We start from the raw sequence: 10,923 nt of genomic DNA, 5'->3' as shown, positions 1-10,923 counted from the left end.
AGCGTTCATCTGCCTGTCTTCCCGGTTCCGACCCTGCCTGACTTCGACCTGCCTGTTCTGCCTGCCGCCTGGTAAATTACCTCTACCCTTGCTGCATGTGAACGATTGGTCACCGTGGGCCACAGACTTTATAACAATCAGTGATTCTTTAAACCCGTCTCAGCACCAAACTGACCAAAGCTCTCTCCCCTAAAACCAAAACATGTGTGTCTCCAACAAACAGTGTATCTCACAACCAAAGTGGTATGGAACAAAACTTCAGAGGTTAATTACCAGGAAAGTCCACAATCAAATTCCACCACTGAAAACTAGTCCAGACAAAAACACTGAACTAGTCCTGAATGAATGAGCCCCCATCTGTCATGAACCGGCTCATAGCTCAAGACAAACAAGGGAGACCACTCATGATTCAGATGATAAATATCAAATATTTATAAAAAATAATACAAAAAAACTCAATTATGTGAATCAGTGGTGAGGTGTGTGCATGTGATGAGATGCAGCTGAATGAGATGAAAGTAACTGTAACAAACAAACTCTATGTTGGCTGTGGTGCAGAGAGAGCTGAGGCCTCAGTGTTAATGGAGACTGGATTGAGTTGATCCATCTCCTGACTCTCCTCCAGCACTCTGCAAACTGGAGGAGTGGCCTGACCTGTGGGCCTCCTGCACACAAACAGAAACACCCCAGAAGAGGAAGGATCATCACATGTTGTAAAACTCATCCTGTGCCAAGAGGAAGCAGAAAAACTGGTTCATGCTTCTGTTACGCTGCAGCTCGTGTTCTGACTCGAACCAGGAACAGAGATCAGGTTTCTCCTGTTCTAGCCTCGCTGACCTGGCTCCCTGTAACACTCAGAATCTATTTAAATACAAAGACCTGGAGACATCAGACTGGTTTTAGGACAGGTAGAAAAAAGTTCTTCTTCTTTTTATGGAATTCAGGACCAACACATTGATGTATCATTTTCATCTTTTATTCAGTATTATTAGTCAGTTTTAGTCAAATATACAAAAAATAGGGCCTAATTTACGTGTGTGTGTGTGTGTGTGTGTGTGATCATTTAGGGAACGAATAACCAAGGCAGAGCCTGACGCCAAACCTGCTGCAGCTATGCTCAAGGATACCTGTGCTGTGCTTCTGCTTGCAATGCTCACACCCAATCCTGTAGCAACCATGCTCAAGAATATGCTATGGCAGATTGAGTAACATGTTATGCTTTCCTTTCAGGAGTGACAGAGATTCATTCTCTTCACTTGAATCAAGGTAAGAAAAAAATCATACTCACTTCTCTGCATTTTGCTATTCTTGGGTTTCCGGGAGTAATCCTCCATTCAGGTGCTGTTTCTACCGAGTTTCCGAAATCCCGACTGTCCCTGAACTAACCACGATGACGTAGCGCACTCTAGGCAGAGCTTGGCGTGTGACGTGCGTGTCATGGGCGGGGCTTGACAGTCCAGCCGTTCAAGCCCCGCCTCCCGCCGCACACGTTAGTATTGCAGCCGGCCGCAGCCGTTATTACTTGCCTGTTTCTGAGGCAGCAGCAGCCTGACTCTACCCGGACACTGATGATGTCATCTCAGTTCTACTTTCTCATTGGCTGTCACGCTGCTGACAGAGTAAAAGTTCAGCTGCTGCTTCTGCAGGTCTGCAGAGTCTGACAGGTCCAGGTCTACAGAGTCTGACAGGTCCAGGTCTACGACAGGTCCAGGTCTATACAGGTCCAGGTCTACAGAGTCTGACAGGTCCAGGTCTACGACAGGTCCAGGTCTACAGAGAGTCTGACAGGTCCAGGTCTACGACAGGTCCAGGTCTACAGAGAGTCTGACAGGTCTAGTTCTACGACAGGTCCAGGTCTATACAGGTCCATGTCTACAGAGTCTGACAGGTCCAGGTCTACGAAAAGTCCAGGTCTATACAGGTCCAGGTCTACAGAGTCTGACAGGTCCAGGTCTATACAGGTCGAGGTCTACAGAGTCTGACAGGTCCAGGTCTACGAAAGGTCCAGGTCTACACAGGTCCAGGTCTACAGAGAGTCTGACAGGTCCAGGTCTACAAAGTCTGACAGGTCCAGGTCTACAGAGTCTGACAGGTCCAGGTCTACAGAGAGTCTGACAGGTCCAGGTCTACACAGGTCCAGGTCTACAGAGTCTGACAGGTACAGATCTAATGATGAAGATGATGATGAAGATGGTGGTCTTCATCCTCTCCGGTGTCCTCTGTGTCTCAGCTGACTGTAAGTTTCTGTCTCACTTTAAACAAACAAACAAACAACAGGTTGTTTACTGTTTGTTCTTGTGTTTTCTCTTCAGTTCTCCATGAGGACCTTGCTATCGTTGGCTGTTCAGATAAAGATGGAGAGGACATGATTGGACTGGAAGGTGAAGAGATTTGGTACGCAGACTTCAAGAACAAGAAAGGAGTCGAGCCTCAGCCCAGTTTTATAGATCATATTACCTACCCACTTTATGAACAAGCTGTGGGTGATCTACAGAACTGCAAACAGAACCTGGCATCAGTTCTCAGTTATCTGAAGAACCCTCCAGTGAAACTCGGTAAATATATAAAATCTGAACTTTCTGACACTTTAATGAACTTCTCTTCATGGAAACTGCAGATTTCTGAATAATCAGTTATTTTATTTTCTGGTTTTGGGTTCAATGAGTCAGAAGAGACACAGAACACAGAGTCTTTTTATATTTCATCTTTAAGAAGTTATTTAAAGCTGTAAATATTAAAATAAATAAAACTCAGTCATCATGTTACTGTTCAGAAGCTGAGGGTTCCTGTGGTGCCTCATACTGCATCAAACACAGCTGATCTGTTTCAGCAGGACGTCATTACTTCAGTCCTCCATCCTGTAACCTTTATTATAATAATAAAACAGTCTTAGTGAGTTAAAATGACCCACAGAGACAGAACTGATCCTCTGTGTGTGTCCAGATGCTCCTTCCAGTCCGATGGTCTACAGCAGAGACGACGTGGAGCTGGGAGAGGAGAACACCCTGATCTGTTATGTGACTGGTTTCTATCCTGCTCCGGTCGACTTCTCCTGGACAAAGAACGGACAGAACGTCACCGAAGGAACCAGCGTCAACGTTCCCTACCCCAACAAAGACGCTTCCTACAACCAGTTCTCCAGCCTGGTCTTCACCCCAAAGCTTGGAGACGTTTACAGCTGTTCAGTGACACATCTGGCCCTGGACCAACCACAGACCAGATTCTGGGGTGAGACACTTTTAACATTAACACAGACACAACAACTACAGCTGGCCTGTCTCCAGATGTTTCTGATGTTTCTGTCTCTGTCTCCAGATGTTTCTGTCTTCAGATGTTTCTCTCTCCAGATGTTTCTGTCTTCAGATGTTTCTCTCTCCAGATGTTTCTGTCTCCAGAAAGTGGAGCTTCATGTCTGTTTTCTGTCTCCAGATGTTTCATGTCTGTGTTTTCTGTCTCCAGATGTTTCATGTCTGTTTTCTGTCTCCAGATGTTTCATGTCTGTCTCCAGATGTTTCATGTCTGTCTCCAGATGTTTCATGTCTGTGTTTTCTGTCTCCAGATGTTTCATGTCTGTGTTTTCTGTCTCCAGATGTTTCATGTCTGTGTTTTCTGTCTCCAGATGTTTCATGTCTGTTTTCTGTCTCCAGATGTTTCATGTCTGTCTCCAGATGTTTCATGTCTGTTTTCTGTCTCCAGATGTTTCATGTCTGTGTTTTCTGTCTCCAGATGATTCATGTCTGTGTTTTCTGTCTCCAGATGTCTCATGTCTGTGTTTTCTGTCTCCAGATGATTCATGTCTGTGTTTTCTGTCTCCAGATGTCTCATGTCTGTGTTTTCTGTCTCCAGATGTCTCATGTCTGTGTTTTCTGTCTCCAGATGTTTCATGTCTGTTTTCTGTCTCCAGATGTTTCTGTCTCCAGATGTCTAATGTCTGTGTTTTCTGTCTCCAGATGTGGAGAAGACTCCGCCCAGTATTGGACCAGCAGTGTTCTGTGGACTCGGTCTGACTGTTGGTCTGCTCGGTGTGGCTACTGGAACCTTCTTCCTCATCAAAGGGAACGAGTGCAGCTGATTGGTCGGGGCTGATGATGTCACTCAGATGAATATTTTCTCTGCTGTCTGTTGATGATTTTAATGTTTTTATGTCTTTCTTCATGTATGGCTGCAGATTGAATCCATTTCTTGTGTAAAATGCTTCCTGCTGAAATATAATCTGTGTTTAAATAAAGTTAGTTTGTTTCCTGACATAATCAGATTTAAACTGTTTCTCCAGTCTGAAGATTTAATCTGTTTTAAATGAGCATTAATTATTAATAATAATAATAATAATATAATCTGTTGTTGTGGTAAATAAACAGGATGTCCCTCGTCTCATGTTTACTGTCCAGTCTGTCCACATTACACCTCAAACTCTCTTCAGTTGGTTCTTTCTGTTCATCACACTTTCACAGAAAACTTTAACTTGAGGAGTTTCAGTCCGACAGATGACGTTTAATCTTCAGATAAAGTGATTTCTAAGTTAATGTTCTTTATGAACAGGAGGAATCTTTACAGCACCTTTCAGTCTACATAATAATGTAATGTTTTGTTTCTAATGTTTGTAATTATATCACTTAACTGCTCCACTAAGGTGTCGACCATCTTGAAAAATGGCCGCCATCTTTGAATTTCAAGTAACTGTGGGTGGGTTATTGTCAAGTGACCTACAGAGACTGCTCATGCCAATTTTTATGCTTGTATCACCAACATAAACCATTATATCACTTAACTGATCCACTTAGGTGTCGGGCATCTTGAAAAATGGCCGCCATCTTAAAATTTCAAATGTCTCGGACAATTTTCTTGTTAAGTGACCCATGGAGAGTGTTCATGCCAATTTTCACGCTTGTATCATAAACTTAACAATTCTGCCAAAAATGAGCACTTCGCCGCTCCACTACATGTCTTTTGCCAGACTAGGCCCCCTTAAAGCCCAAGCACCCAGCCCAGGAAGTGAGCAGTGGGGGCAGTCCCTTGCCACACAGCTAGAGTGTCTGTCAGCAGAAGTCAGCCAGCTTTGATCCTGATAACTCTAGAGTGGATTGCAGTTTTCCGTGACAAATCAGGGAGGTATGGAATCTTTGATTCACACACAAGAAATGCAGCAGGCTTGCCACACCGCTACGGAACTGCAATCATGATGACCTTCTCTGCACTCAGTGACCTGGCTGACCACCTGCACAAACTGTTTAAAAATCGTGGAGATTTTGCCAGCTATGAGTTTTTGCCCGTTTCATTTGAAGCTGTCGGTTCCAGTGAACATCCTGAACAATCAGTTGCCCCAACCAAAGACACCACATGGCCGTGTGCTTCCTGCAGTGGACCTGTGTTCGAATCTGGCCTGAGGTCCCTTTGCTGCATGTCTTTCCCTTTGTCTCCCCCTTTATATCTGTATCTAACTATCTAATAAAGCAGTAAAAATGCCAAAAAAATAATCTTTAAAAAAAATAAAATAAACATTATTATTCAGATCCCAAAATTCACACAAAAAAGAAGGAAAAACGCATGAGAAGATACAAGACGGACCCAACTTTCCAGAGCAGAAAGAAAATGCACATGAAAACACATTATGCATCCAACCAGAGCTACAGGCAAAAGAAAAAGGAAAGTTTAAACACCAGATATCGTAATGACCCACAGTTTAGACAACGCTGCATACAACGCATTACACACCATACATTAACCAAACTGGCCACAAATGCTGCCGCTCGCATCCATTACAAGATGCAAAAAGCACTCAGAATTAAAAGAAAATACAGACACATTGTTTCCCACCCCCCAGCCCCTGATGGATCCTGTGATGGAAGCAGCCATAGCATCCTTCCATTAGAAACTATTAGACACGGACCCACATATGTTTGCACTGTCTGTAACAGAACAATGTTTCCCAATCAGGTCAAGCTATGCAAGAGAGGCAAATATACCAAATACACTAAAATGGCAACAGCATGCTTGATAGGAAACTATGTTAATTTCTGTGATGATGACTGCTCTTCCCCCTGCTCTGTTCCACAAGAGAGACTTCAGGAGTGGATCTGCCACACCTATGACAACCACCTGAGCAGAGGCAGAATGCCACCCATTGCAGTAGCAAACAATTTAGAGTTAACACCCATTCCCCCCAAAATTGGCTATACTTAATGTGCTTAAAAGGCAGCTCATTGCTAAAATCCTGCCTTTCGCTAAAATAATCGCCCTGAAACATTCAAAATCATGCAAAAAAGGTAATGTTTCCTGCAGATTTGGCTTCCCTAAACTGCCCATGGAAGAAACCCTTATCACCAGGCCACCCAGAGTTGACAGCAAATCAACTGAAAACCCAGATCCAGCTGCAGAATTGAAGGCACAGAAGAGACAGCTATCAAAAATGCAACGAGAAGCCAAGTCAAAGCTTCAGCTACGAAGAGAGTTGCTCATGCAACAAGACACCCCGTTCAGCAGCTTCTCAGACATGCTCTGCCAATGCATGATGACAGAACAAGAGTACCTGGTCAATGTCAACCGTCTGACAAGCAGCTATGTTGTGATGCTGAAGCGTGATCCAAATGATTGTTGGAACAACAACTACAATCCGGACCTTCTACGAGCCTGGAACGCCAACATGGACATCCAGTATGTTGTCGATGACTTCAGCTGCATAATGCACATGATTTCCTATGTATCCAAGGCAGAGCACGAGATGACCGAATTCCTCAACTCGGTCATCAAAAACATAAAAAAATCCAAAGGCAATGAGCGCGATGAGATGAAGCAGATCATGCAGGCGTACGCAAAGCACAGAGAGGTCAGCGCTCAAGAAGCTGCAGCTCACACTTGCAGCTTACCCCTGAAGAAGTGCTCGCATTCCATTGTGTTCCTTCAGACCGATGAGGGGGGTCCGAAAATGAGTCACCCCATCAACAGACTCAAAAACATGGAACCAGGTTCGGAGGAGGTGTGGATGTCAGGAGTGCCTGAAAAGTACTTAGACCGACCTGTCGGACGACTGTTTGAAGGTTTGTGTCTTGCTGAGTTTGCATCAGAGTTCAGGGTAGTGTATGGCCAGCATGCTGAAAGCAAAAGTGTCATTCGTCTCCAAAACGAGAAAGGGTTCATTATGAAGAGAATTGTAGGCAAACCAGCCATCATCAGATTTGCTCGCGTCTCAGAGAAGAAAACACCAGAGAAGTTCCACAGGCGGCTGCTAAAACTTTATCTCCCACACAGAGCTGACTAATGAACAATACCCCACTTATGAACAGTTTTACAACTTCGCCTCAAGGGGGGATAGGAACGTCATCGTAGACACCAACAAGAAGCGATACGAAGGAGGAGGCAAAAAAATTGACGCAGCACTCCAACAGTTTCAACAGTGTGGTCCAGTTCTTAATGCTTGGAACACCTTTGCACCCGAGGTAGAACTTGACTGCTTGGAGTGTCTTGCTGAGCGTGAACCCTTGGAGGCAGAGCATGAAGAGAACGAAGACATCCCCGACTATGAAGTCAACAACGATAGGAGGGGCTTCATGCCAATAATAGACGCACCAGAGTTGAATCCAGACTGTATGAGAAAAATGTATCGGAGTCTGAACGAAACGCAGGCTTTGATATTCTACAGTGTGCGTCAATGGTGCTTTAAACGTGTCTGGGGCCATGATCCAGACCCGTTTTATTATTTCATGACAGGAGGAGCTGGCTGTGGCAAATCACACGTCATCAAGTGTATTCATCAGGAGGCAACAAGGATTCTGCGTGAGCTCCCCAGATTCTGGGACCAAGCCGACATGTCCCAGCCTGCAGTGCTGCTGACTGCTTTCACTGGCACAGCAGCCTTCAACATCTCAGGCAAAATGTTGCACTCCATCCTCAGGCTCCCAAGGTCCTTGAAGCCACCATATCAGGGCCTTGGAAATGCACTTGATGAAGTCAGAGCGGCACTGTCCAGAGCAGAAATTCTCATCATCGACAAAATATCAACCATGGCATCCCACAAAAAGCACAAAATTACTGTATCTAATCTCTACGATCTTCAGTGGTAGGCCACATGATTTCATCAACATTGCATCTGATATTATCCAAGGCGATGCACCTGGGATAAAACTGCTTGGGATGTCCGATCCACCCTTGGCAATCATCAACTGTGATGTCCCTGCAGTCAGCATCCATGGCTTCAAGGAGGGACATCTGGTCATGTGGCTGATGGACATGAACCTTCCACCTCCATGCAGAAAATAACTTCTCTATGGGGTTGAGGAAAGGTGAATAGGTTGGAAGGAAGAGACGTACCAGTCTTGGGTGGACTTCAAACCATGTTGTTATTGCTTGTGAATGATGGAATGCCACATTGTCCCAGGTGAATACAAAGGTCCTCATGTTTCCACCTTCCTGATCCTGCTCTGGAACCAGGGGCTGGGGGAGAGCACTGAGAAAGGCAAGGAGGCGCTCGGTATTGTAGGGTCCAACCTGACATCTGTGAAGGACTAATCCTGAATTTGCAATTGCTGCACACATGGTAATGTTTGCCCCTCTCCGTACTGGCACATCAACTGTGGCCCTTTTTCCAATTACATTTTGTTCACGTGGACACCTTTTGGCCAGATTGAATCCTGCCTCATATATGAATTAGTGAGGGGCCTGGTTGGCCACCAACTCCATAACTCTCTGAAACAAAGTTGATGTAAATCTCTGTAACTGTATACTGTAACTGTATACTGTATAACTGTATACCATACTGTGTTGTAACCTATTACTGTGTAAGTTACCTACTTGCAAAGTGCAAAGCTTATAGAACTGGACATTAAATTGAATATTCAGTACTATACCTGGATATATTGTCATATTAGCTCCGTTTAGCTCCTTGACTCTCACTGTTCATCTCAACGGGAACAGTGGAGAGCTGCTTCATCCGTACTCTGTGTTTGGACAATGTCCGCATAATGGTTGTGAGGCTGATGCTATTGATATTGTCAAATATCTCATGGTCCTCCACAATTCTAGTTTGGATTTCATGCAGTTTTATTGCATTATTTGCAACAACCATTTATACAATGGCAAGCTCTTGATCATTATTGAGGAGCTTTCCTCTTCCCCCAGAGGGAGGAAGACATTGCATTCTTTGGAGGGACAAAAAAATCAACATATGCATTTTGCATTTGACATGTCAAGTGAGAATAGAAAAAATCCATGTAAAATGCAATACTCACCTGTTGGTTTGTTGAAAGGTGCGTATAATGGAGGCAACCGTTGACCACCTCAAATTGTTGTGAAAATTGAGGCTCCAGTCAAAGTGCTATTGGTGACTGTTTACAAACCGGCAAATTTCATTTTGGGAAAATTTTTGCCAAACATGAAAAGCCTCTTGGACTCACTGGAATTACTAAACCATGAGCCCATCATTGTTTGTGGGGACTTTAATGAGGATCTCTTGTCAAAAGGAAAGAAAAGCATTAGAGATTTGTTCCAGTTCAGAGGTTTCACTCAGTTAATCACAGACTCCACAACTGAAAAGAACACACTGACTGAAGACATTTATCAGGATGTGAAATACAAACGTGATCAGTCAGGTGTTCTAGAAACATATTACAGTTATCACAGTCCAGTTTATTGTACTTTGACTGGTTAATAGCCTCTCCAGCCAACACATCCTGCCAAAGAAATGTGCCAATTATGTCTTGAATGAAATGTTAAATTATGACATTTTTGTTTCACATGTTGTATTTACACTATTTATGTTTAACTTTATTTATTTCATTGTATTTATTTATCAATCACATATCATGCTTTGATTGTACATTGGGGGCATTTTAACTTAATTTATTTGATGTTATTTATTTATTTATCAATCAATAACAAATCAAGTTGTGATTGCACATTGAGTGCATTTTAACTTTATTTATTTAATTGTATTTATTTATCAATCACATATCATGCTTTGATTGCACATTGAGTGCATTTTAACTTAATTTATTTGATGTTATTTATTTATTGCAGCCAAGTTCTGACTTTTATCTCACTACACTACTGGTTCTGGGTACAAAAAAAGCTGTCTCTGGGTGCATATTATTTTAAAACAACAATGCTGTCATCATTCTGGGTGCATTTCAAATAGTCTGGCTGTAAAATCTATCTGGGTGTATTTCATTTCACCATCTGTACAATCTATCTCTGGGTGCATATGTGTTCAACTTATTTATTTAACTTATCACAGTCATTGATCTATATTCAAATAACAACCATGTCATTGTTCTGGGGACATTGTATTTGTTTTCATATACATGTTGTGTCTAGGCATGCACCCATAGAGCAGGCTCCATGGGTGCATGCTGTCTTCATTTTAATGTAAGTCTACACACTAATGGTGGTATTACTGCGGTATGTGTTGGCTGGAAATTGTTAAGTCACTTGATGATCATTCAAATCAAGTTCAAGTCTGTATATATTTATGTATGTATTTATATCTATTAACTATATTTATTCAACTATATTTATTCAACTATTTATTAATCTTTTTAAATATGTATGTATTTATTTATTTATACGGGGTCAGCAATATCTGAGACATTGAGATGATGAGAAGGACAGTACCAGTGTATTCAAATGTAAGACAGGGAGCTCAAGACAGGAAGCTGCAGTTGCAGCAGCTTTCCTCAGTGCCACAGCTAGAAGATGCAGACTGAATAGGGACAGCAGTGGAGGAGGGCCGAGGACCAGGTAAAGGGAAACACAAGATTAAGTTTGATGTAAAACATGAAGTTAATGTTGAGTTGCACTAGACCAATTGCTTTCCTGTCAATGGTCAAAGTGTGTGTGTGTGTGTGTGTGTGTGTGTGTGTGTCTGAACAATATCTTAAATATTTTAGGGAGGATGACCTCAGATCCAGAGTACAGTACCTGTATTGTATCTTG

General features: G+C 42.9%; 1 protein-coding gene across 2 annotated transcripts; it reads left to right on the top strand.

Annotated features, from left to right (window-relative positions):
• The first annotated feature begins 677 nt into the window (after nt 1-677).
• LOC131959352 (H-2 class II histocompatibility antigen, A-D alpha chain-like) lies at nt 678-4,371 on the top strand. 2 transcript variants are annotated; one of them, XM_059324520.1, is made up of 5 exons: nt 678-908; nt 1,231-1,266; nt 2,313-2,555; nt 2,944-3,228; nt 3,951-4,371. In XM_059324520.1, the coding sequence occupies exons 3-5, from the start codon at nt 2,366-2,368 to the stop codon at nt 4,070-4,072; spliced, it is 597 nt and encodes a 198-aa protein (XP_059180503.1). In that variant the 5' UTR covers nt 678-908; nt 1,231-1,266; nt 2,313-2,365; the 3' UTR covers nt 4,073-4,371. The 2 variants fall into 2 exon arrangements, with proteins under 2 accessions (XP_059180503.1, XP_059180502.1); XM_059324519.1 differs by lacking the exons at nt 678-908; nt 1,231-1,266 and adding an exon at nt 2,133-2,236.
• The last annotated feature ends 6,552 nt before the right edge of the window (nt 4,372-10,923 follow it).

The sequence above is a fragment of the Centropristis striata genome, chromosome 21 (genome assembly GCF_030273125.1).
Source record: "Centropristis striata isolate RG_2023a ecotype Rhode Island chromosome 21, C.striata_1.0, whole genome shotgun sequence".
Lineage (NCBI taxonomy): Eukaryota > Metazoa > Chordata > Actinopteri > Perciformes > Serranidae > Centropristis > Centropristis striata.
Note: the sequence above shows the minus strand (reverse complement) of the source record. Positions and strands in the feature narration are given on the sequence as shown.